General features: G+C 37.1%; 3 protein-coding genes across 7 annotated transcripts; 1 reads left to right on the top strand and 2 right to left on the bottom strand.

Annotated features, from left to right (window-relative positions):
* Nucleotides 1-593: 593 nt before the first annotated feature.
* RluA-2 (RluA pseudouridine synthase 2) lies at nt 594-7,657 on the bottom strand. 4 transcript variants are annotated; one of them, XM_017068177.4, is made up of 10 exons: nt 7,520-7,657; nt 7,132-7,404; nt 2,260-2,437; nt 1,977-2,199; nt 1,837-1,924; nt 1,565-1,785; nt 1,302-1,492; nt 973-1,244; nt 762-911; nt 594-701 (listed from the first exon to the last, which is right to left on the bottom strand). In XM_017068177.4, the coding sequence occupies exons 2-10, from the start codon at nt 7,336-7,338 to the stop codon at nt 627-629; spliced, it is 1,605 nt and encodes a 534-aa protein (XP_016923666.3). In that variant the 5' UTR covers nt 7,339-7,404; nt 7,520-7,657; the 3' UTR covers nt 594-626. The 4 variants fall into 4 exon arrangements, 3 of the variants coding, with proteins under 3 accessions (XP_016923666.3, XP_070854283.1, XP_016923674.3); XM_070998182.1 differs by having other exon boundaries at nt 7,132-7,629; XM_017068185.4 differs by lacking the exons at nt 2,260-2,437; nt 7,132-7,404; nt 7,520-7,657 and having other exon boundaries at nt 1,837-1,899; nt 1,977-2,107.
* LOC108005056 (uncharacterized) lies at nt 2,928-3,968 on the bottom strand. The gene is made up of 2 exons (XM_017068199.4): nt 3,762-3,968; nt 2,928-3,702 (listed from the first exon to the last, which is right to left on the bottom strand). Exons 1-2 carry the CDS (start codon nt 3,894-3,896, stop codon nt 3,037-3,039), a joined length of 801 nt encoding a protein of 266 aa, XP_016923688.3. The 5' UTR covers nt 3,897-3,968; the 3' UTR covers nt 2,928-3,036.
* A 4,336-nt stretch (nt 7,658-11,993) lies between the features above and the next one.
* RluA-1 (RluA pseudouridine synthase 1) lies at nt 11,994-23,627 on the top strand. Of its 2 annotated transcripts, XM_036820856.3 has the most exons (11): nt 11,994-12,049; nt 14,165-14,916; nt 20,384-20,476; nt 20,581-20,668; nt 20,724-20,946; nt 21,611-21,698; nt 21,878-22,098; nt 22,159-22,349; nt 22,415-22,642; nt 22,705-23,021; nt 23,086-23,627. In XM_036820856.3, the coding sequence occupies exons 2-11, from the start codon at nt 14,206-14,208 to the stop codon at nt 23,158-23,160; spliced, it is 2,235 nt and encodes a 744-aa protein (XP_036676751.3). In that variant the 5' UTR covers nt 11,994-12,049; nt 14,165-14,205; the 3' UTR covers nt 23,161-23,627. The 2 variants fall into 2 exon arrangements, with proteins under 2 accessions (XP_036676751.3, XP_070854260.1); XM_070998159.1 differs by lacking the exons at nt 21,611-21,698; nt 22,159-22,349; nt 22,415-22,642; nt 22,705-23,021; nt 23,086-23,627 and having other exon boundaries at nt 21,878-22,058.
* Nucleotides 23,628-23,939: the final 312 nt, after the last annotated feature.

Genomic DNA, 23,939 nt, shown 5'->3' with positions numbered 1-23,939 from the left:
GACTTTAGTTTTAGAACCTGTCCAGGTATGCAGACATCCTCTTCTACGTATTGTAATAAAGTCTCATTAAACATTTGACTGGCTAACGTTATATTGTTTTCTGAAATGTTATATTTAGTTAATGCTTGAATTAGACTTTCAGGGTTCATAATAGCAGTCAACTGTCCACTTTGTTCAATGCGAACCCATTTCGGATATTGCGTAATGTTATTCCTGAGGCATTGTGTTGAATATTTTCTGCAATCAACTGAAACAATTGTAAGCAGCGAGCTCAGATTAAGTTCTCGCACCAAATAATCCAGAACAGTTGGCATTCTTGGACAAGTATTGCACAAAGCCAAATAATATTCAACGAGGACATCTTCGTGTTCCAAATAAAGGTCCAGAAATATAGGGTTAATATCAAAGATCATTTGCAAGTGAGGATTTGAAAAGGATAGCGGTAAAGATAACAAAACGCACAATAATACTAACATTTTAAACAACTTAAATTTTGTCAAAAAAGGCAAAGATAGATTACCAATAAAAATATATTTACTGCCAGTAACATTATTGCGTTTTTTTGTCGAGCCCTAAGAATATAATAGAACAACTTATTGTTTAAAAAGTCAATCAAGTTTATTGATTCACAACTGATCATAATTTATAGTAGTTTTACAAGCCCATTCCGGTAGTTCTGTTTCGTATTCCCAACCGACACCCTGTAAATGAGTTAAGGTTTTAAATTAGCGCAGTACAAAATAGAAGAGTTTGCAACTGACCCTATATTTCCATGCATGAAGGAACATTATAAGATCCTTTGGGCCGGGGTCTCTGTAGTTGACTTTGCACTCAGAACAATGCGGATCCGAAGTTGTCTTTTGTGAGTCAAAAGACCTGTCTGGTTCTTCATAGCAAGTTTGGGTGGCAGCCTGTCAATTGAGAATAATTATGTGTTTATCCGGTCATATACTAAAATTTCTACGGTCTTACTTCATTGATTGATTCGTTTGTTGCTGGAATTACGGGTTCCGGAGATTTAGTATCTATTGGTACCTCCACTGCTAAAGTAGTTTTTAATTCACTTTTGATTTCCGTTTTCACGACTTGTTCTCCTTCAAGACCCAACCAATTTTCGGCGTTATGAATGGTAATTAGGTTATTGATCAACTGTTCTTCAGTTATACCACCGATGTCTCCTCCTCGACCTTTTAAAGGACCAAAAACTTCGTGGTTGTACAAAGGATCATTTGAAATAGGATAACCTACAGAAAGGAAATAAGAAAATTAAGACGGCAAAAGATTGTGACTTGCTGGCCTACCCAAATACTGTAGGTGTACTCTTATTTGGTGCATACGTCCTGTAAGGGGTTTGCATAAAACAATGCTGTCATCTCCCACTTCACCAATTCTTTGAAACGTAGTTTTACAGTCCTTGCCCTTTGGTGAAACCTTGCAAACACCGATTTTGTAGCTCACAACGTCTATTTTCTCATTGCACTCAACTATTTCACTGTAAAGATATGCAAGATACAAATAATTAATAAAATTGGATGAAAACAAATGTATAATTTGTTTTACTCACTCCGGAAAACGCCCTTCCACGCGACACACGTATTCCTTCTGCACTTGTCTAGTTCTGATTTGCAATTCCAATTCGCGGGCTTTTTCAGCAGTGCGCCCGAACAAAAGAAGACCAGATGTCAGTCGATCCAGTCTGTGAATTGTTCTCAGGTTTTTTAAATTGTGCTCCTTGGCCAGAATAAAAACCACGGTATTATGTCTATATCGCCCACATGGATGTACCTTAAATTTGATTTATTATAATTTAGCTTTCTTTATCTATATAATACCTACTGGTATTGACGCCGGCTTATTCACAACCACAATATCCTTGTCCATGTACACTACCTTGATGGGCTGTGAAGTAACAGGGACTTCGTGTCTATAATACAAATGTGTGCATATTTAAATGAAAGTTTCCTAAAAATACGTACCTATGCACGACATTGGCCAGCAAATCGTTGTGTTTGATTTTATAGTCCTTGGGCACCTTTTCGTAATTAACAGTCAATTTTCCAGCTTCCAGGCTGCGCTCGTATTCTTCGGGAGGAGCAGCCCGAAACTCACGGACAAACACATCCAGAATTTTCTCGTCAACCCAACGCCCTTTGGCGAATGTAGTGAATGTGAAAAAATATGGATACACCTTTCTAAGACCTGTGCAATATTTAAAACAAATTAAAGAAATACAACAATATTCTAAAAAGTGTGGAGTACCATTCTCAAAATAATACGAAGTTTCTTCGTATCTTTCTTCATTAAATCCAGGACGTTTGGTTTTGAGCCCATTTGAATCTAATTTTACTTTTTTCGCATTGCTTTCGTCTTCTGAGTTTTTAGCCTTTCGTTTTTCCGGTAAATGTGCTACCTCAAGCGGTTCTTCTAATAACAAAATCTGTAAAGAAATTTAATTCCTGATTAAAAATGAGTTCTTTGTGTACCATTTTAGATACTAAAAAATCGAACGAATTTAATAATTAATCCTAATGTGTATTAAAAAAACCTTCCTTTTGTACAAATATCTCCAATAATTTTACCACAAATAAATAAACATGGTCGATGGCAGGGGTTCAATGACCATCACGTAAAGATGCACAATATTCGAAAGCATTAATTGCTTAAGCCATCATGTAGACCAAACTCTTATCAGCTCTTAGCACATACGAGCCTTGTTTGTGCAAACAATTTCTTCTTTTCTTTCTGCTGCCTTAGCATAATTTTCACACAGTCTGTGTATTTTTCCTTGTTGCAAAGGAAAAGAACAAAAAAATGCAAAATTGGCTTCGAACCAGCAGTATTCTGTTAGTTACTGGTCTACCAGCAAATAGGCTCCAGTCAGGTCGCAAACATAGACTGAAGTTCAAAATAAAACAGATTGGATATAGGGTTGATGTGGGCGTTTTTTTTATGATCCGTTGTGACGCAACATAATTATATTAAGGTGGTCTATAGTTTACAGAGGTAGTAAAGTAAAACGTATAAAACTAATTTTTTTCATTTTCTGTTATTCAACAATTTCTTAAGCAACGCATTGTGCTGTTGTCGCTCCTCCAGTCCTCTTTCCATCAACTCGCACATTTTAGCTGCTATAGACATAATTGATTTTGTTGCAGCCTTTGTAGTTTCATTGAGTGCACGTAGCTCCCCGGCAATTTCCTTAAGGGTTGCACTATTCTCAAAACTGTCAGACGAGGTCTCTTCTTTGGTGGGTCTTTGACTGATTTTTGGAACGATTTTACTCTTCCTTGGTGGTCTTTCTAATAAAGGGTCGTTGGCATGTTCCCCTTCTTGCAATTCATCCTTTTTGACCTTAACCTTCTTGGTGCTCCCTGAAGCCCTATAGCTTAGCTCCCTGTAGCCCGTAGCCTCACCGGAGCTAGAACTACATCTGGACTCCATTTTAATCTTCTTCCTGTGTCTTGCTGAGATGTAGAGATCGTCGGGATCTTCCTCCCACATTTCCCGCAAGTCGAACTGTGAGCTAGAGCCCTCTTTCAAGGCTGGACCAAATGAATTGTTTTGTGACTCATCCTCTGCGAACTTATCAAACTGGAGGATAGAGGCGAGGGCTTCTTCCGTAGAAGACATTGGTTCATGTTTGTGTGGCCAGCCCCTATCGACCGTCTTCTTCTTGATTGTGCACTTCCAGTCCTTCCAGACCTGTAAGGGGAGCATGATCTTAGGAACCGGGTATTAGTCATGGCTGTGACATCACTCACCCGGCGCCAGTCCTCGTCAGATTTACATGGCGGGCCAACTGCATTGAGAGCCTGAGAAAGACCTGCCCAGGCCAAACTAGTCTCCAGTCTGTTGGCACGAGAGGATGCCCTTGCGATATCCTTGTGACTTTGCATAAACTTCAGGAAAATCGCATCCTGCTGTACTGTCCTATGCTTTCCCCTGCAAAACAATTGCCGGAATAAATAAACAATCAAGAGAAATTTCATTCTACTCACATTTTGCTAGCCGCTTTTTGTAAGCAAACTACTTCTTCTTCTTGTCCACATTCACTCGTGTTGATAGAACATGCTACCTTGCCACACTAGCGTTAATTCACTAGGTGGCAACCTTGTTATTCGGTTGGTTTGGCGCTATTTCACTAGAGTTTTGGCATTTTCAAACCACTAATATGTTTTTTAAATTTTTAATTTGCTTATGACCTTTGTTGTGGTCCGCTAAATAACAATGAAACTGACTTTTAATGATTTTTAACTTAAATTTAAACAACCATTTAATTCAAATCTCCGGAGAATATAAAAGTTATTTCATTTCGTAATGTTCACGAACCAGCAACTCATGTTTTCAGGGATATCATGTATATACAAGTAAGATGTAGTAAATGGTAATGTGTGTGCGCCTGATCCACTAAGCCACTTACCCAAAAACAGCCCTCTTTCTTTTTAATTCTTCAGCCAGTGGAATGGAAAAGGGACTGCACCAGACCAAGTCTTAGAGGGATTTCCTTTTTAATGCATCTAGTATCCTTTTTCAACGGCGGTTTTTGTAATGTGTGTTTACGTGGTATTGTAAGAATTATAAAAACGACTGGCCCAAAAGGCGCATCGCGGAAACAATGAGGACCACACTTAGATACCCGCCTGAAAGCAGAAGGCACTGACACTAATAATTGCGGAAACATCACGACCATCTAGCTGCAGACCAACTTGACAAAAGTAGCTCGTTAGGAAACCACTGCGATGGCGGGACACTAGAAACCCGCAGAGGCCCCCCGAAAAGGCCGTGTCGTCGGGAGAGAGAACTAATTATGACAAATCCGTGGTGAAATATACGGAAGGTAAGTGAAACGAGTCCCGCCGTCCGTCCACTTGGTCCCACACATAACTTAACTCCTTGCGTGAGCAAACGACTGTATCTCAACCCACCCTCGCCATCCTCCATCGCACATGGTCTTTAATGCCTTGTGTACACTATGTAAATCTGAACAACACGGATCCATAGACCCCCGGAGTTTGGTTTATTGATTGTTTAATTAGCGAGTGAAATAAAAATGGGCTTGCTTCAAGCGTAAACTAAAGCTAAATAATCGCCGGCATATTTAAGGCCATTTGCCACTGTCACGTACGGTTAGGTAAAAGCCAACAAACAAAGGGCCCGAAACTTGTATGCTTGGTTTTTGTGGGCCATTAAGGGTTTTGTCTAAAATCTGGTTTTTGTTGCACATCTTAGCAGAGCCCTAAATTTTTAAGAATGTCCTGACGCCTAAGGGTGGCTTTAAATTTCTATGCAGCCAGAACGTTGACTCTGCAGCCACTGCAGTCTCGTTTATTGGGGCATTTGTGACTCAAAGTCTCGTAAAAGAAGTTTAAATCTCCAGGTACCCGCCTGCTTTTTCTTCCACCACATGTTTATACCCATGTTTACGACTTTGAAACTTTAAGATAATAGAATGAAACTGAAATAAACCTATTTTGGCTCACGAATATGTGGCAGGTCCGCAACAATGCTTAAGATAGTGTCACAAAGTCAAATTAAAAGTTTTGTAGCTTATTTGTCCACTAATTATTGGTAATCGGTAACTACTTGGAATTTGACCTAAGGGTTTTTTATATTCTTTGCATTACGCATAGAGTTATTTTCATTTCAACCCACCACTTTTAAATCCGACAGTAACTCTTTTAGTTGCGGGCAAACATGTTTAATAAATTATATACAATTTCAACGCTGTTAGTTACGGAAGTCAAGAATGCACGTTAACCTTAAACTAAATCCAATTATTTCATTGGTGCCTGAAATTGACCCCTAATTAATTTGAATTTAATTGTTTAAATTAATGCACCAAATTGCATTGGCGAGTCCCTGATTAGATTTTTAATTAAGTTTTAAGTGTGCGATTGAAGCTGCTGCACTGAAATTTCCCCAGACACCAATAATACTGCATAAGTTAGGACAGGAATCCACACATTTGCGAACAGACCCGTCTAAATTGTGCTGGGTATTCGATTCCCCCAAGATAAATATGCCCTTTTACTAGCTGCGAATCGGTCAAAGCTAGAGAGTTGGTCGCTAGTGCGGTTTCCTCGCTGACTGAGCGCGATAAAACTGGTAAACAAATGGGAATTAATAATGGAGTGGGAGCCACGGTAAACATACACGATTTGAATGTTTCAAGTATCGGGTGAAACGAAAGAATGGTTTTAAATATGGCATTTGTAACCACAGAATTAAACAGCTAAATATTAAGTCTAAAACTACACTAGGTTACAGCCACAACGCTCCAAGAAGTATGATGGTAGTTCCTCTTAGGGTTGGAACCCTGTTTTTTTTTAGGATACGTTTTTTAAAAAGATTAAAAAAAAAATGGTTTAATATCGCAGTGTTTTTAATTATATCTCGAGTTGTGCCTAACCAATTTAGGTAATGTTTTTTTTAAGTTTACAACTTAAGTTTATAACAATATAGTGATTTAAGGCGCTTCTTGTAATCAAAAAAATTAACAACACGGATATATAAAAAAAAATCTTTAAAGAACTTAGTTTTACTTTTTTTTTTGTGATCTAGAGGTCCAACTTTACCAGAAACTAACATCATTCTTCTTGGGGCATTTCCAAATAAATTTGTTGTAAACTAATGTGATATATACAAAGGTACAACTTTTAAACTAATGTTATATATACAAAGGTACAACTATTAAGTTTGTCATGTACAATTTACTTGATATATGTAATTATCAGATCATGGTGGTTAATAGACATCGGATCAAATGCACAACGGATTCCGTATAGTTAAATCTAACTAACTTTGGTCAGAATAAAAAGAATTTCAGTAATCATTGCTTTTTACTATGAATTTAGCCAACGAATTTAACTTTAATCCAAGATTGCTTGGGTTCGATTGTCTAGAACAGGTTTTCGCTTATATGTATTCCTATGTCTAATGATGTTATACGCACCTGGATCACAATTATAAAACATGAAGGGTTTGAATAAACTGATCAGTGGAATATAAAAGATACAAAATGTATACTATGTTGAACCATTAACTATTTTAACTTTTTTGTCAAGGGATACATTTTTAATATGCTCATATGGTCAAGGGGCTACAAATATATGTGTTGAAAACCCTACTTACCGGGGGATCTGTGTGGTCTGTAGGATCTGCAGTCGTATCATCTGGAAACCACACACATTTGGAGGGCTGATCTTGTTCGTTTGTATTAGATCCTAAGGTTGAGTTTGTGGACAGCATGAACCGGTGCAGAAATATGTTCTCCACATCCACCGATAAGGCGTCTCCGTGCTGGGTCTGTGCATTTCGCAGGCGTTTGGGGCTTTGCATTTTCGACAACCACGAGAATTGTTTACAACCGCTGATTTGCTGCCTACTTGGTAAGTCTACGCACCGCTAAAAGTGTAACAACAACAAGTAAATCAACACGTGCGCCCACTGTATCACTTATTACAAATACACTGTTTTTCAGATTGTTCTTTCAATTGCATTAGTTTAATAATCCACTAACTTATAACATTCACAACTTGCCAAACGTAAAATGCTTTTAAATTGTCGTAAAATCCGCATGAAAAGTATGTTATTTTATGCCGAAGACAAACGGAACCAAAACATTGCCTATCGATAAACGCGCGAACCAGTGACTCGCGAACATTGAACTGAATTTTGAGTCACAATAGGGGTAGTCTTCCTGAACTTATGGGGGATGCCACATATATCTATAGAGGTTTAAAACCTCTTAGTAGTGTTTCTAAAAGTAAGCTTCCACTATGCACCACCATTTTCTTAAGGGTATTCCTTTTAATGTTACATTCCGAAAAGTTTAATAATCGAGAAGATTTCATTAAAATATTACATATATAAGTGAAATGTTATAGGTTTTTCAATAACTAAGTTATTTTTTCTTAGCAATTGGTGTTTATTATTATAAAATAGTTGACGGTTTATCTAACCACAAAATTTGTAACTTTTACATGTAGCTTTTTATAAACCACAAAAATTAAAGAAGCTCTTTTTCATTGCTAAAAAGGAGCTTAGGTGAGGTGATAAATTTGTGTCAGTTTTGTGGAATGACGAATCTTAGGACATGCTTATGTTAAAATCATCACCACTTTTCGTACAAAATCACTATTGAAAAAGCATTTGTTGATGTTTTTTTGCAATGAGTGGTACTGCAGAGTATAGTTCTATAATCTATGTAGATCCCGGGCGGGACACGGAAATTTCTTTGGGCGAAATTCGAGTAGAATGTATGTAAACATCCCCTCGATATTGGTTTTGTGTGAGTATTTTATAAAGCAGGTCTTGACTGCGATGTACCTATGTACATTTGAATACATAAACTTTAACCTGCCATGGTTAATTCCATATATTGTTAAAGTTCAATTGAGTCAAAATTACAGTGATTGGATGGTAACAAAATTAAACGTTGGTTTTTGAAAATTGTGAAGTCTTTATTGGACAATCTTACCAAAATGTCTTGTCGTCTTACAAAAACACTTTAGTTTTCAGAGTTACGCTATTTGTCGTTTATTCTATTCACTTCTTGAGAAGTATTTAATCATAATAAATTAAATTTAAAATAATCTTGATAAGTTATAGTCATAAAAAAGATGATTTCTTTCTAGTTAAAGTGTTTATTTGACAATCCTCCCAAATTGTCTTATTGTCTTACGAAAACCCTTTAGTTTTAAATCCTTTACCGCTTGTCGTTTATTCCATTCAGTTCTTGTGAAGTATTTATTCATAATAAATTAAATTCAAAATAATCTCGATAAGTTACAGTCATAAAGAAGTTGATTTATAACTGCCTAGTAATATCGCAAATAATATATCACCCGGGTTACTTTTATCCAGCCTTAAGGTTTAATTACATTAACGTGTTCATATATTTGGTAACTGCATACATATGTGCGAACATGCATGTGGGAGTGTAATATGAGGCCCAGCACACCTTTCTATATATTCCGCATATATACCATGCTTATATGTAGGTAGGTAAAAGATCTGTGTTGTTTATAAACACGCGGTTGATGGGCATGTTTAGAGGCAAAGCTTTTCTACGAAAAAAACGCGATGTCGTCATTTTTAGTTTTGTCCAGGCGAAAAGTCAATTTAGAACAGTAGCTCAATGTGCAGGTGTGCGGGTGTGGGTGTGTGGGTGTGCACACCTACGTGTCCGAGCACACATACCACCGCAGAGGGGAGAAATTTAATGGGTGAACTCGCGCACACCTACAAAATATCGTGCTGATTTAATCACTTTCTTCGTTTTCACAAACGAACGTCAACTCCAGCTCCCATACACACGCACCCACCATCCCCTGTTTATTCAGGATGAGCCCCATAGCCTTATAGCCTTATAGCCTTATAGCCAGTGGCCATTAAATGTTGCCTTAAATGACGGGCAAGCCTTTTCTTTGTTGTTCGCTTTCGTGACCAACCGCGTTTCAAGGAGACCTCTATACTCTATGCTCCATAACGTCTGGATGGAAAACGTCCGTGTGAAAGTGGGTGAGTTTCGAAAAAAGTCACGCAGTCATACACGCAATTCCAGGAGCCTCAGCCCAAATTTTATCAACATAATGCTTTCAGTTTTGGCACTAAAAACGAAAAACTGCGGCCTCGGCTAATTGGAAAATTAGAAAGAAGTATGCCACTATCATGGACTTGTTTTACAGGTTTTTTGATAGTTGTCTACATTGGTATTGTCATCGCAATATAGTCTTGACCTTCTTAATTTCTATAAGTTTCGATAATGCTACCTAAACATCAGGATATAAAAGTAAATAAAGTAATGGCATACTTTTTGGAGCTGCGCAACAAAATTATTGGCTCAAATTTGTATTCCAATTTTGTCTTTTCTTGTGTTTATTTTGTAAGCTCAACTGAACAATTCTGCGTAATACTGTTTTCACTAAAAAAAATATTTTTTTATTTATATGAACGTCGTGTACTTGATATATAAAACATTTTTGTACCCGCATTATTATAAACTGCTCTTTAATATAAGCCTCTTATTATTAATTGGTGAATCATATCTTTTAACTTGATGTTTCACATTGAAAACCCTGTATCCATGTCACCATCGTCAATGTGATTTTATTCATTTTATCTGTGTCAATCAGAAAAGGCGTCTTATTGTTTTCCATACCTACATGTTGGCATGTTTGTATTTCTTTATGAATGGTTTTGTACGTTGATTTAGTGCAACAAATACTAGAAGGTTGTGGTAGAAACCCTTGTAGCTTGATTTAAAATATGAAAATGCTTGAAGCATTCCAGTAATAAAGTCGAATTTATATGAGTAAATGTGGGGTGTGCGAGTGGACATTCTCCATTTGTTCGAAGAAAGTGTGTCAAATGGTCCCTGTAGTTTTGCATGCACATCAGCAAATTGATACAACAATTCAAGCGCGACTTAAGCAAACCCGCAAAATTCGATTGACCATTAGAGAATTAGTTCCTTTCGAAGAAATTCTATCCGCACTCAACTCCGACATCGGTTTTAAAGTGATAAAATATGATGTATGTTCGCCAGAGAAACATTAGCTCCTGCATTTATAATTTAAACTTTATATTAATCATATACATAAATTCCTTGTTTGCTTGAAATGCTAATCAAGTCATATTCAAATATGTTGGAAACAAGAAAATATTTGTTGCACGTTAAAGTTCCAAGTGCAATGCAACCACTCCCTCAACCATGTTGTATCCGAATGGTGAATTTTCGAAGTCTAAAGGCTTTCAAAAATGAATAAAATTAAAACAAATCAGTATATTACGACGTGTTTATGGTAAAAAGTATATGTTATTAACACATCTTAATAAAACTACACGGTATGTTAGCTAAAAGCATTTTCCTTAATGTTAATAATTTATTTAACTCTTTGGCATTTAGTGTAATTGCCAGATTTAAAAAACACAAAATTACGATTGTAATGTATCGTTGTTTATTTACATAAAGGGATATAATTTATTTCGTGTCAAAACTTAATCGACGCTGCAACAAACTGTTCGAAAATTCGAAACCGCCACCAATTACACCTCACAACGGTGGGCAAAAAATTAGCTTTATAGACAAAAACATCCTTCAGGATAAAATTAAACTTAACTTTATTTAAAGCACAAATTACTCAGGTCGACAAAATCCGAACTTTTTCTTGGCCCAAGACTAAACGCTACATCATATAAAAGCATTTTACTTATTGATTACAACCACAAGCTTAGAAACTTTAAATCACCTCACAGTTTGTAAAAATCGTGATTAAAGTAACAAATCTTCGTTTTTTAGACAATTTTTTACCGTTTAGTAACAGCTAAACTATTCGAACCCCAGAACCACAATAATACTGAAATTGTACTTTGCACCTTTGACTTCAACAGTAAACAATCATAGCTTTTTTGTGTCTTCTCCTTCCTAAGTGCATTTTACTAAACTAATTTTTTTACTTTTTTGTCATTTACAGTAGCCTCATAATTTCTTTATTAAAACTGAACCCGGACATATACAACACAAGAAATATACCAGGCTACAATAGATGGAAAAGTGACAAAAAACCATTTTACTTAAGAACTAGAAGAAGAAGGAAAGTTTCTAAGTTTTGAGGTCGTAATCTACAAGTTGAATCCTCTCAGATTTAGCATTGAATAGTCTTTGGCTTTTTTTTGTCGACCTGTGTTACTCGGCTTTCAAAGGATATTGATCTTAACAAATAACGTAAATTTATAATGTTTTTAAAGTCCAGATAACTTTTAGCATTTTTACCACCTTAGTAAAATACCTAATAAAAACTAGATTGTACATCGTAATTACTATGATTATTATTATTATTCGTCATATATCTTATTTGCTTTGTCACATAGAATAAATTACCAGAATAAAATTTGAACACGTAAAACTGCTGACATGCCCACTGTGCACTCGAGAAATTCACCACGGCTGCGAACGGCAACTTAAGTTTGTTTTCGTTGCGGCCAAGTTTTCATTCGGTGTTTTGGATTTGGTAGATGCTGCCGCGTGAATGCCATCGTCGGACAGGTATTAAAACGTGCACCGCAGACATTTGAAAATACATTCGCGTGTGATTCCCCCAACTTTAAAGGCCTTTAATTTGTGCTTTTACATCAAAGAACATTCAAATTGCCATCATTAAGTTGGCAAACTTTATGGATGGGATTGCAAACATTACAAAGAACAAATCAATGTGAAAGTGACGGTTTAATATTTTTTGAAACTAAATAAATGTGTAATAATAATCACAAAAAGTAAACTGAAAATAAGAAAATTTAAACATATTCTTTTTTATGAAGAACATATTACCTCTATGCGAATGATCAAAAGTGCCGAAAGTTTATAGCTAAGATATATGCCCGACCAAACATTCACATAATTGAAATGATAATTGGCCATAACCGCATCGTTTCAATATTATGACATTTTATAACACGATTTTCATCAAAAGACTATTTTATGGGCACTTGGGAATCGTAGAAATTAAAATGGAATGTTTTAGGCACTTCTAAATAATTGCCCCCACAGTATCAGTGATCGCTTCATAGACATCTTATTGTACCCCTTTTCACTGAAATACCATAACTCATAATCTTCTCCATCGACGCACAAAACGGTCCATTGAAAATGTTGTGTTGTGGGCCATGAAATTCTTTGATCCGTTTTTAATATTTTTACTAACAGTTCAGAATTGAATTTACTTTGGCCGGCACCTTCTGCTAGCGAAAATTTTGGCATATATATTTGCTTATAAATATAGAAGGTAGCGCTCACTAAAATGTTGTTCTTGCTTTAAGCCCATGATCTATTGTCATCCTGCTGATTTCGCGATCTGGGGACTTACACATGGACGTTCAGACGCGGGTATATAAATTTATTTTATTTTAAAAATTCTTTCTTCCCATTGTCTACATAATATAGTTATGCAAGAATTTTGTTTGAAAAATGTACTAAAACCACTCGCAAGATACACAATTGTGGTTTATAAAATGGAACTAAGACAAAAGAAGAGTGATGACAAAAATGAGTTTGGCTATGTCTGTGTGTTTATGTACATTCTTGCGTATTAAGGAACTGAAAATTTTTGAATAATTTTTCTGGTATCTTGTCGAAACCGAGCAGACCCAGTAATACACAAGACTTAATTTAGCACAAGCTCCTAGCGTAAATAAAAATGTTTACACGTGCGCATTTGTGCCATTTGTCTCAGTAGGTGGTGAGGCACATTTGGCCCGTCTGTATATACCTGGTGATGTTTTCTGAACATTATATCGTGAGCCGATATCCTAATGCGTTGTGTCGTATACGTATTATTCCATTACACACTCACCTACCCCGATATATAAGCACGCATACGCATTTCTTCTTGGCAAAACTATGACGGACGCATGTACACGTCTGAATATAGGTTTATACGTATTTTAGAGGATATATTAGACGTTGTCTCGTGCAATTAGAGTCGAAAAGAGCAGATGGCCCCAGCATGTATTCTAAATGTATTTTCCAAGTTCCAGTAATCGTTCGGCTTTCTATTTGGAATGAAAATCATGGAGTCTTTTGAGTGTTCTCTATAAAAAACTCTTTGTGCTGAACGATTTACCCCTTCTAAGCAATAAAAATATTACATTTTTCGAGATGTATTACCAAGCACATGATCGCTTCATAGACAAAGTTGAAGCAGTGCAAAACTAATCAACATATTGTTCCGACTTTTTTTGTGTGCGATGGGCAATTTTTTAACGGCAATCTGCTAATAGGAACCACAAATTAACGCATAGGCAAAAGCCAATAGCCAGCTTTTATACATACAGGTGTAGAGGTGTTCATGAACACTAAAAAAAATAAATAATCGTTTGTTTAGATTTTTGATTCGCATTATACAACCCTAAAATCGGGTTGAATTTTCAAATAAAACAGTCGAAGCAGCATCTACAGCCAAGACAATTTGTAAACACGAACACATCGATTTGTAATTGACTTTAAAAGCTTTAATGCAATAGTATGGACTCGAAAATATACTGCGCAATGAAAGTAAACAACTGATCGTATAACTCGGGAATGGATCTGTGTTTCCGCGTAGTTTTCCTGACCGTTACCCAATCGATATTAATGTAATTTTCGAAAAACCAATCCAATCTGCAGTCTTGCCTTGGAAAGTGAATAGCTAAAGGAGCGCCAAAACAATGCAGAACTCCCCGGCTCCGTGTGCCTGGTACTTGCCCTGGTCTCTGGCCGCCCAGCAGCACCAGCAGAAGATGTTGCAGATGCAGTCGCCGTTTCTGGACAAGATGGGGGCCCCCTCGGTGGGCGGGATCTTCGCCGCCCAGCCGCAGATGCAGCAGCAACTGTCGCCCAACACGGCGGCAGCTCCTCCGGCCAACTACCAGCAGCCCGCTCTGCACCCAAGTGCCGCCCCTGGAGCCCACTTCCACATGGGATCGCCGTACAATCACTTGGCTCCCCAGCTCCTGAATGCCGGACAGCTGAACCAGAATGCACTGGCCAACCAATCCCACATGATGCACTCCGCCATGTTCTCTTCCCTGCCACTCGGAGCCTACTATGCCCCGGCAGCCGGCGGAGGTCACGCGGCCTATGGTGGAGTTCCCCTGACTCCGGCTGCCCAGCAGTCCCTAATGGCGGCCACCGGAGGAGCACCTGGTGCCCACATGGGTGCCCAGCAAACACCTGCCCACGTGCCGGTCCAGATGCCAGTGCAAATGGCCCCGCGGCCCAATCCTTCCGCCTGCTCCATGGTCCAGCCACTCAACTGCCTGCCCCACCAGGAACTGAATCACCTGTCGTCCATCAATCTCAACCTGCTGCGGAGCCCAGCGTCCTCGCTCCCAGCCATCCAGGTCTTGCCAAGTGCCGAGGTGCCGATTAATAAAAAGGTGAGCTACAGTTTACTTAGTACTTGTAATGATAGGCACTATTCGCACTCGAACCAGGGCCAGCACTTAAGTTACGTCTTTGGGTACACTGGGAGATTTACTTATAAAACAATAGTTTTGAAAAAGTTCACACACATTTCCTCTATGTTTGGCATCTTATTAAAAGAATATGAATATAATTCAATTGAGGGATTTTAACTAGGGGATTTATTCAAAAGTTGTGACCTCTAGGACATATGAAAACTCCACTTTTTATACCCGTTACTCGTAAAGTAAAAGGGTATACTAGATTCGTTGAAAAGTATGTAGCAAATAGTAGAAAGCGTTTCCGACCCTATAATGTATATAGGGCCGTCTGTCAGTCTGTCCGTATGAACGCTTAGATCTCGAAAACTATAAAAGCTAGAAAGTTGGGACTTGGCATGTAGATTCTTGAGTGTCTTGCGCAGCGAACGTTTGATTTAGTAGAGTTCCACCCCCACTTTAACGCCTATAACTCTAAAACCCGTCTAGAAGTCACATTTTTTTATTATTTTTGAAAATTTTAAATGAGATTTTGTTCATTAAAACGTTATAAGCAATTGAATTGTGCATTCCTGGGAACTGACGCTTTGCTACTTGTATATCTTTTTCTCCATCGCACTCACTTGTTTTATATCATAATTTTCGATTTGTTTGCTAAACTTGGTGATTCCTTTTAAATATCTTTATTATTTTTTAAAGATAGAAAGTCGTATTGTAAATTTTTAATTCGATAGAGAGCGGTTTCTTTTTAATACATAGATGATACATATTCAGAAATCAGTTCGAATATCCTAATGAAAGATTTACTACATATGTCAAAATGCATTTTCATTTTTCGGATAATACATTATAAACTCAATATATTTCTATCTTAACCTGGGACCAATATGCATTTTCATTTTGCGGATATTACATTATAAACTTAATATATTTATATCTTAACCTGGGACCAAGCAGTCATTGATCTAAATTACCAGCTAGTTATCTACCATTTAGCAATTAAAGCTCAAAGTACATTCGATTTCCTTTCTATATCACGCTATTAAAATGTAATCCGCAAGTGAACAAATAAAAACCTAACCACTAATTGGTCTTCAGGTGTTGATGTTACTCCATAACAAGGTGTTACTCAATTTATACCGACGGCGATGTCAAAATTAATAACAGATTATTTCACATTTGAAAGTTTCTTGCCCAACACGGACTCTAACGGTCTGCATTATTTTACAATGAAATCTTCTCAATCGGTGTTTGTCTCACGTCTAGTTACGTTTTCGACTTGAACATGAGGCTTTGGCTCTTAGATTTTCCGCATCGCTAAAGACGCCTTATAATACACTACTTAGCCGCTGTTTGCAGTGCCTCAGTGGCTATCTTTTGAAACCCGATGATTTCATAAGCCAAATGGTGAGCGGGCAGCCGGCTGAATGAGTTGGTCAAGGTCTCAGTTATAGCCTTACTCCAAACATACTAGTAGCCGCTCCGAGATGTTTTCCATTGTTTAATGCACACAGGTAATTTACACAGCGCGATGTCTATAGCTTTACACTTGCAAGCGTATGACCATGAAAATCAAGTAAGTTGCATCTGAAGGCACATAACAACTCGCGTTTGTAAATAGGCAGCGAGTAGGGGAAGTTTCCAGGGGTCCAAGGGGTTAAGATTCCTCAAATTAATAATGGAATTCATTCCACACAAAGTACTTTATTCTTATGATATAAACAAACTGTACACTCATCAATTTTTCATAAAGGTGTTTGCTTTATCCACCCATCTCCCTACACATAAAAGTTATTATGATCTTAAAATGTGAAGTTATTAATAACCACATAGCTGAAACCCCTTTCAAAATGTATTCGCCTGCACCTGATGCGGATGTAAGATGTATAGAATTTCTATGAGATCTTGGTTTTGTGAAAAGCTTTTCACATTCGCAAAGAACAGGAAAATCGCATCATTTATGGCTAAGTAGGCAAGAAGCTCCGTTATAAGACGACTTGAAGAGAATGTCACTGGACCATTCCTGCAACCAGCTCGTCTAAAATCCTACACTTGTACAGTTAGATGCATTCGTCAACCACATGCCGTATTTGGAATGAACTTACTTCAATCTAGTTTATCCAATCAAAAACTGGCTGAGGTCTAAACAGTTAGAGCAGATATAAATCGCTTAGATACTTTAATTGCAAGCACAAGTACACTGTCACAATTCTTCGAATGTGTAAGAATTGATGTCAAGTCGATCCGGAAAATACAGAAGTTGATTTACTAACTTAATGGGTGGAAAATGGACAGTTAACTTCGTCGGAATACCATTGTACCTAACATAATAAAAGCAAGCTTTCAATTTTTAAAAATTATTTTTTCAAATACATATAGTATTCCCTGGAAACCTGAAGAATTTTGAAGTTTTTATTCATTCAAAAACAATTGTGTTCAATTTTTCATCTCAAGATCTTGGTATCTCACGAGCATAGTACATATATATGACGTAGTTTTGAATTATAAAAGCATTTTGCTGTTTACAAAAATTTTAGCATATAGTGTAAATATAAATACATATCTAGCCGACGATACATAAAGTACGTAAGCACCTTAATGAGCGGTGTTCAAAATTGATTATAAATAAGGATTCGCGATAACAGTGGGCGAAACAAACATTCCAGAATGAGTGCTCTTGAAAACTGATAATTAATAGAGCCGTGGGTAGTGGTCACGTGTAGTTTTCGATTTTAGTTTTCGTTTTCCAGACGGGGGCTGACATCCGCCGGTCTCCTCGCACCTTGCGCAACATATTGGTGTGCAGGCGATAAAAGCGTGCCGACCGCGATTTGTACTTCGCCCCGGTCGCCACTTGCTCTTCTTCTCCATGAACAGCCTTGGGGTGGGCGGACTCATAAATATATTCCGGGTGCTAGAATGAGACACAATTTTCTAGCACCACGCAGCCGGCATCAGCCGGCATTCGCATCGAAATTATATCAAAAAGAAAAAAGAAAAGATATTTCGCATAAATTTCTCGACAGGAAAATACCTCGGAGTCACCTTGGAAATGCAACCAACATGAACCGGATTCTGGGCTTTGATCAAAAATTTGCAAACAGGTTTTCTTAGCGAAATAGTAATTTTGAAAAAGAGATTTTCATGATTGTTTTGTGTAGGACCAATATACTCCGAGCTCCACGCGTCCAAGTATAATTGAATTTGCATTATGCACATATAGATATGTGCTTATGAATATATGCAGATGTCTACCTATATATTTATAGAATCTTAAATACATTAACGATGATCGTGTCGCTGTGAGAGTGCCATGTGGGATGGGGGCCGCCGTACGCCAAGATCGCTGGCAACAGGTCTCCGCTGTTGAATGATTCAATTAATTGATCATCTTCGTTTATACTCAGCTCTCATGGATGAATAGACGTAAAAAGCGTGTAGGAGGTCTTCATTCATTTGTGTTCAATGGAAATCATCACCGGTAATTGGGCAATACAAACGCATTTTTTGCCCGATTAAATCCGACGGAACTAATTTTGGTTCCAGAATTTCGGGAGACCACAGCCGGATTTCTCGTTTCATAAGAAAACTTAAAAAGGGGAATATTTCAATATATTTCACATGTGCCAAGGAAAAAACACCGAAATGGCATTAGTTTTTGTTAGTTGATGTGTTCTAAAATTTCTGTCAATCAAAGATGATTTATTTTTAGTGGAGGACATACACTAATGTAGTCCTAACAAATATTTACTGCTGGCGTGTTTGTATATCACTTTAGTTGCCTTGTATAAACTCAAACACGTTGCTAGCAGGTGTTTACTGCAAAATTAAACAAAACAAACAATTATCTGCTAGACTAATCTTAAGTTGATCTCCTTCATCCGTTGAATCAAAAGTGGTAATTACATAAAGTGGCGCGAGATGAACGTAAAGACCGGATTTGTAGGATCTGAATCGTATTTTAAACGGAATACCAGATGAGCTGCAAAGATGTGACGTACAAGACATAAGTTTAAATTCAACTAATACGTAACAAACTAAAGAAAAAGTTTTGGAAAATGTAAATTGAACGTTTAATTTCCTAGGATATTCAGATTACTTCCGTGCATAAATCATAAATATGGAACTGTTCGCTCTATTTTTAAGAACACAATATGTTTGCAATTTAAGCTGAAACAAATCATCTTTTTGACATGTTATGATTTTGAGAAAATAAAGTTTCGGCAGAAATCATAGTATATTAGGTATTATAAACATAGCCAAAAATACTTGCAGTTAGCTTTCACGATGGTTTGAGGTGTATTTTGTGTTAGTACAGCATTGCTAGTATATATTCTGCTGTTCATAACGATCTAAATTTAAAACGTATTCATATATTTCGAGTGTATCTTCTGTGCATTGTTCTAGGTTGAGACTCTTTTTCAAATATGTACATGGTCATGCATATGTGTATCCACGCGTATTAGACCCATTGTAACTTGGGGGATTTCGCTGAGACTCGAAGCTGTGCCGGACGGCATCTCATCTTCATCTCGAGGTATCTCCCGTAGCTCTCCCGCGCGACTTTTGGGCATGCAACATGTTTCCATCGCCCGTTGGGCGCACTGCCAAGGAAAGCAACGAGCAGAGGAACGCCATAATGGAGTAATACGACTAGCCGATACCGGGTACTTAAGATTGATTCCCCTTTTTGTGGGGGCGTTTGTTATAAATTGGTTTCTCCAAAAAGCGAAAGCTAAATAAGCATCTTTTCGGAATTTAGATTGATTGCTGTTATAAATAGATCAAGTAGTTTATCTCAAGAGTATATGAAATGTATGAAATACCATAAAATACCACTCACGGTCTCAAATGCTTTAACTTTGTTAACTTCGTCATATCCAATTGTAGACCTCACAAGGTACTACATATATATAGAAGGTCGACTATGCTTCCTTAATTCTGTTACATCCACCTAAACCTGTTCAATATACTCTTTTACCTCCAAGTACCGCGCATAAAAGACAAACGTCAGCCAATAGTAGCTCTGTGAAGGCACCAGACATATAAGCGTCGAAGCCAAGTACATATCCCAAATTGTTTATAAATATATGTGTTGTGAGAACAATATTTAGGTATCTGTATGAACTTACGTAATATAAAACATAATGTAACCCAAGTATAGCTGACTTGCCCACCCAGAACATCTCACTTTGACTCCAGTAGAGTGGGACTACCAAAAATTAATTAGGAAGAACAAACAATAATACTTAAAAAGAAGGAAACGATGAAAATAGATTCGACTAAAATTGCAGTTAATAAAACAAAGAGCTAAGGCCAAGTTAATATTTCTTTCTACTTTATTTGAGCACCTTGTTTAGAACATCTATGTTACATTTTCTTTTACATACATTCGTTAATCTTCACAAATCTTTTAATCCTCCGCTTTTTGTTTATTTTACAGACAACCTCTCCAAGGGACTCCGAAAGTCTTAAAATTAAGATACCAGAAAAGCGGAAAACAGACGATAATGATCAAATAAAAGAATTGAAAAAAGTAAGTGAAAGCAAGCTTTAATACAATTATATGGAAAATATATTTCTGATATCCATTTCTCATAACATTGTTATTTAATACAAATAAATGTCATTTTCTTCAAGGCCAAGCTGGAGACAAAAGCGTTGAAGGCTAAGAGACCGGGATTTACGGATGAAAGATATCAAGAAACTTCCTACTATATGGAAAATGGTGAGCGCTTTGGTTTCCCGAGTAGTAATGTTATAAAGAATGCGTTTATAAATAGGACTTCGCAAGGTATACCCATACTACTTTACATTCACAACCTTCACGAAAGGCCGCTGGGTTGGCGAAAAGATTTTGGATATATTTTCTCGGGAGTTCCGAGCACATCCTGCCGAGGAATACGAGCGATGCATTCAAACGGGCACTCTGACAGTCAACTTCGAGAAGGTACCCATTGACTACCGGTTGAAACATAACGATCTGCTCGCTAATATTGTTCACAGGTAATCTAAACTTTTACAGGGCGCATAAATTGCCAGTAAACAGATTCAAGTCATTGCAATTGTGTTCCGTGTAATTTCTACATATTTTGCTTATTTTCAATGTGTTTCCACCTAATAAAGCAAACTAGCGCTCGCAGCATGCAAGTGCATCTCAAAAATAAAATATGGCCTTTTTGCCGAGAGATATTAAATTGTATTGTCCCAATATCATTATTTATCAAACGACAACCTATAGGTAATAACTGCTTCCTTACACTCCAGAATCATCGTTTTAATTGATTTTATAATTTTCAAGATAAGCACTAAAAATAAATAATAATACAATGCATAGAACACTATGCATATTCGCCAAATCATAATGAACCCATAAAAATTAACACAATGAATGACTTTCTAATATCTTTCATATACTCGTACTCTTACAAAATGGCAATCAAAGTGTTCATAAACTTTTTACAATATCATAAAATGGCACACGCCGAAAGATGTACCCTCTTTAAAATGTATCCCATCAAATCTTGCTTTAATAGGCCATGAAAAGTGTAAAGGTCTCATTAAAGTAGGCTAGCGTTTAGAAAATTTTAGTTATCTTTCCGATCTCTAATGAAACAACCGACGGAGATGATATATCAAACTAACCCGAGTTTCATGGCTATCTTTACAGACACGAAGTTCCAGTGACTTGTCAACCAATTAAAATTGTGCATATGGATGAGGACATTGTAGTTGTAAATAAGCCAGCATCGATACCTGTAAGTGGCTTAAACGACCGCCATTTTACACATATAATACAGAAATAGTTAAATACTTCCACTTGAGTCTGTATTTTAATGTTATCACTGTCAAAAACCTACTTCCTGAACATCTGTCGATTTTAATGCCTAGCTTTTATTAGAGTTCCCTAAGAGTTTTCTGTGCTGCTGTTTTACAGGTACACCCATGTGGACGGTATCGGCACAACACCGTAGTCTTCATACTTGCTAAGGAGTTTAATCTCAAGAACCTTCGCACGATTCACAGACTTGACCGATTGACATCCGGGCTTTTGTTATTTGGACGTAGTCCAAAGAAGGCGCGCCAAATGGAGCAGCAAATTCGCAATAGACAGGTTGAAAAGGAATATATCTGCAGGGTTGAGGGCGTATTTCCAGAGTAAGTTAAATATATCAAAAAACTGTGAAAACGTTGTAATCAAAAATTGTTCGTTTACAGGGGTATTGTGGAATGTAAGGAACCCATTGAAGTGGTTAGCTACAAGATTGGCGTTTGCAAAGTATCTCCAAAGGGTAAAGATTGTACGACGACGTTTCAAAAGCTTTCCCAAAATGGCACAACTAGTGTGGTACTTTGCAAACCACTTACTGGAAGAATGCATCAGATAAGAGTGCATTTGCAATACCTAGGTAAGAGGGTCTTGAAATGTCTGTTTCTTAATCCTGATACTTAAGCCAAATGCTCTACTCTAAAGGTTATCCTATTCTCAACGATCCACTCTATAATCACGAAGTCTTCGGTCCGCAAAAGGGACGATCCGGAGATATTGGTGGAAAGACAGACGATGAGCTTATACGAGATCTCATAAATATACACAATGCTGAGAACTGGCTGGGAATTGATTGTGATTCGGACATATCTATGTTTAAGACCACCAAGGACGAGGCAGATCGGGAAAGTCTCAGCAGTGAGCACACTTCCGGTGGGTACACCTACAACTTCCGATTTCAATTTGTTAATATATTATCATGTGTCATTTTCCAGTCGTGCATCACAGCGATGATGATGGGGGCGTAAATTCACGGGAAACAACACCTCCATGCACTGAAGCCCAGCAACCAGAAAGTAGCGGTAAAAATATAGAACGCACCAGTATAGCCAAGGAGTATCCAGTTACTGTACAGAAGTCTTCCACGGAAATTTCCCCAGCTCTGCTGGATACAATGGAGGTTCCATTGAGTGGAGGTGGATGTAACGTGAACAAGGTTTCAGTAGATGAGCACTGCTATGAGTGCAAAGTGCACTATCGTGATCCAAAATCAAAGGACCTTATAATGTATCTGCACGCTTGGAAGTACAAGGTTTGTAATTCTATTTTCAATGTTCAGTAAAGATACCAATATCTGGATATTATATTCTTTTTAGGGCCCTGGATGGGAGTATGAAACGGAGTTACCCAATTGGGCCCGCAACGATTGGGACCACTTAGACTCTGTATGAGTACACAATACTACGTATATTAGCAACCAAACAGACCAAAATCAACAAAGTTATATATATCATAAATAAAACATGTGCCTTTAAGATTGGATAGCATGCGTACGCTTCTGTTAATGCGTTATACAATAATATTTATGTACACAAAGGCGTAGACAATGCGTTTTAATCGATTGTAATATTACATACGCATTCTAGAATCCTATAAAATTCACAATCAAACACAAATAGGCTAATGCTTGAGCTGAAAAGACGTGCAAATAAATTCGAAGCTTTTATTACAAATTAATAGGTATATTTATATGTATACAAGACATGCACTTATCTGAATTAATGATATGTGAAAGGCAATATATATATTATAATCGGAATAGAAAACTTTATAGAAATTAGTTTGTATGAGTGTAAAGCAAGATCATATACTGAAAAGTGAATATAAATAAAATTTTACAAATGTTTCTTAGAAAATATTATAATATTGATTTATTTGTTTTGAAATACAAAATATTTTGGATCATGAAGGATGTTTCATTCTCTGTAAGTCATATTTCCTTCATGGTGAGAAAAGCCCCTAAAAGCACCACGAATGAGAGCTCTAGTCGCATATACATAATGCTAGAATAAAAACAAATGAAACAAAACTACTTACCCCTTCGCTTTGCAAGTTTCAACTTTTTTCATTAAAATACACTTTCGCATTCTACTACTTCTTTCTCCTTCAAAACTAATAGTTGAATTTTTTATTAAAGAGGGTAAACATACAGGCATTTTTACCCTTGTAT

The sequence above is a fragment of the Drosophila suzukii genome, chromosome 2L (genome assembly GCF_043229965.1).
Source record: "Drosophila suzukii chromosome 2L, CBGP_Dsuzu_IsoJpt1.0, whole genome shotgun sequence".
In the NCBI taxonomy this organism is placed as follows: Eukaryota; Metazoa; Arthropoda; class Insecta; order Diptera; family Drosophilidae; genus Drosophila; species Drosophila suzukii.
The sequence above is the reverse complement of the archived record's forward strand: the minus strand, read 5'-3'. Positions and strand labels throughout refer to the sequence as shown.

Excerpts from the sequence above, each read along its gene's own strand:
- LOC108005056 (XM_017068199.4), bottom strand. The coding sequence starts at position 3,896 with ATGCAAAGTCACAAGGATATCGCAAGGGCATCCTCTCGTGCCAACAGA. Across the intron at positions 3,703-3,761 it reads CTGACGAGGACTGGCGCCGG|GTCTGGAAGGACTGGAAGTG; the intron begins GTGAGTGATGTC and ends CTCCCCTTACAG.
- RluA-2 (XM_017068177.4), bottom strand. The coding sequence starts at position 7,338 with ATGCAAAGCCCCAAACGCCTGCGAAATGCACAGACCCAGCACGGAGAC. Across the intron at positions 1,786-1,836 it reads ATAAGCCGGCGTCAATACCA|GTACATCCATGTGGGCGATA; the intron begins GTAGGTATTATA and ends ATCAAATTTAAG. Across the intron at positions 1,493-1,564 it reads GTGGAAGGGCGTTTTCCGGA|TGAAATAGTTGAGTGCAATG; the intron begins GTGAGTAAAACA and ends ATATCTTTACAG.
- RluA-1 (XM_036820856.3), top strand. The coding sequence starts at position 14,206 with ATGCAGAACTCCCCGGCTCCGTGTGCCTGGTACTTGCCCTGGTCTCTG. Across the intron at positions 20,669-20,723 it reads TTCCTACTATATGGAAAATG|GACTTCGCAAGGTATACCCA; the intron begins GTGAGCGCTTTG and ends GTTTATAAATAG. Across the intron at positions 22,099-22,158 it reads GTTGAGGGCGTATTTCCAGA|GGGTATTGTGGAATGTAAGG; the intron begins GTAAGTTAAATA and ends GTTCGTTTACAG.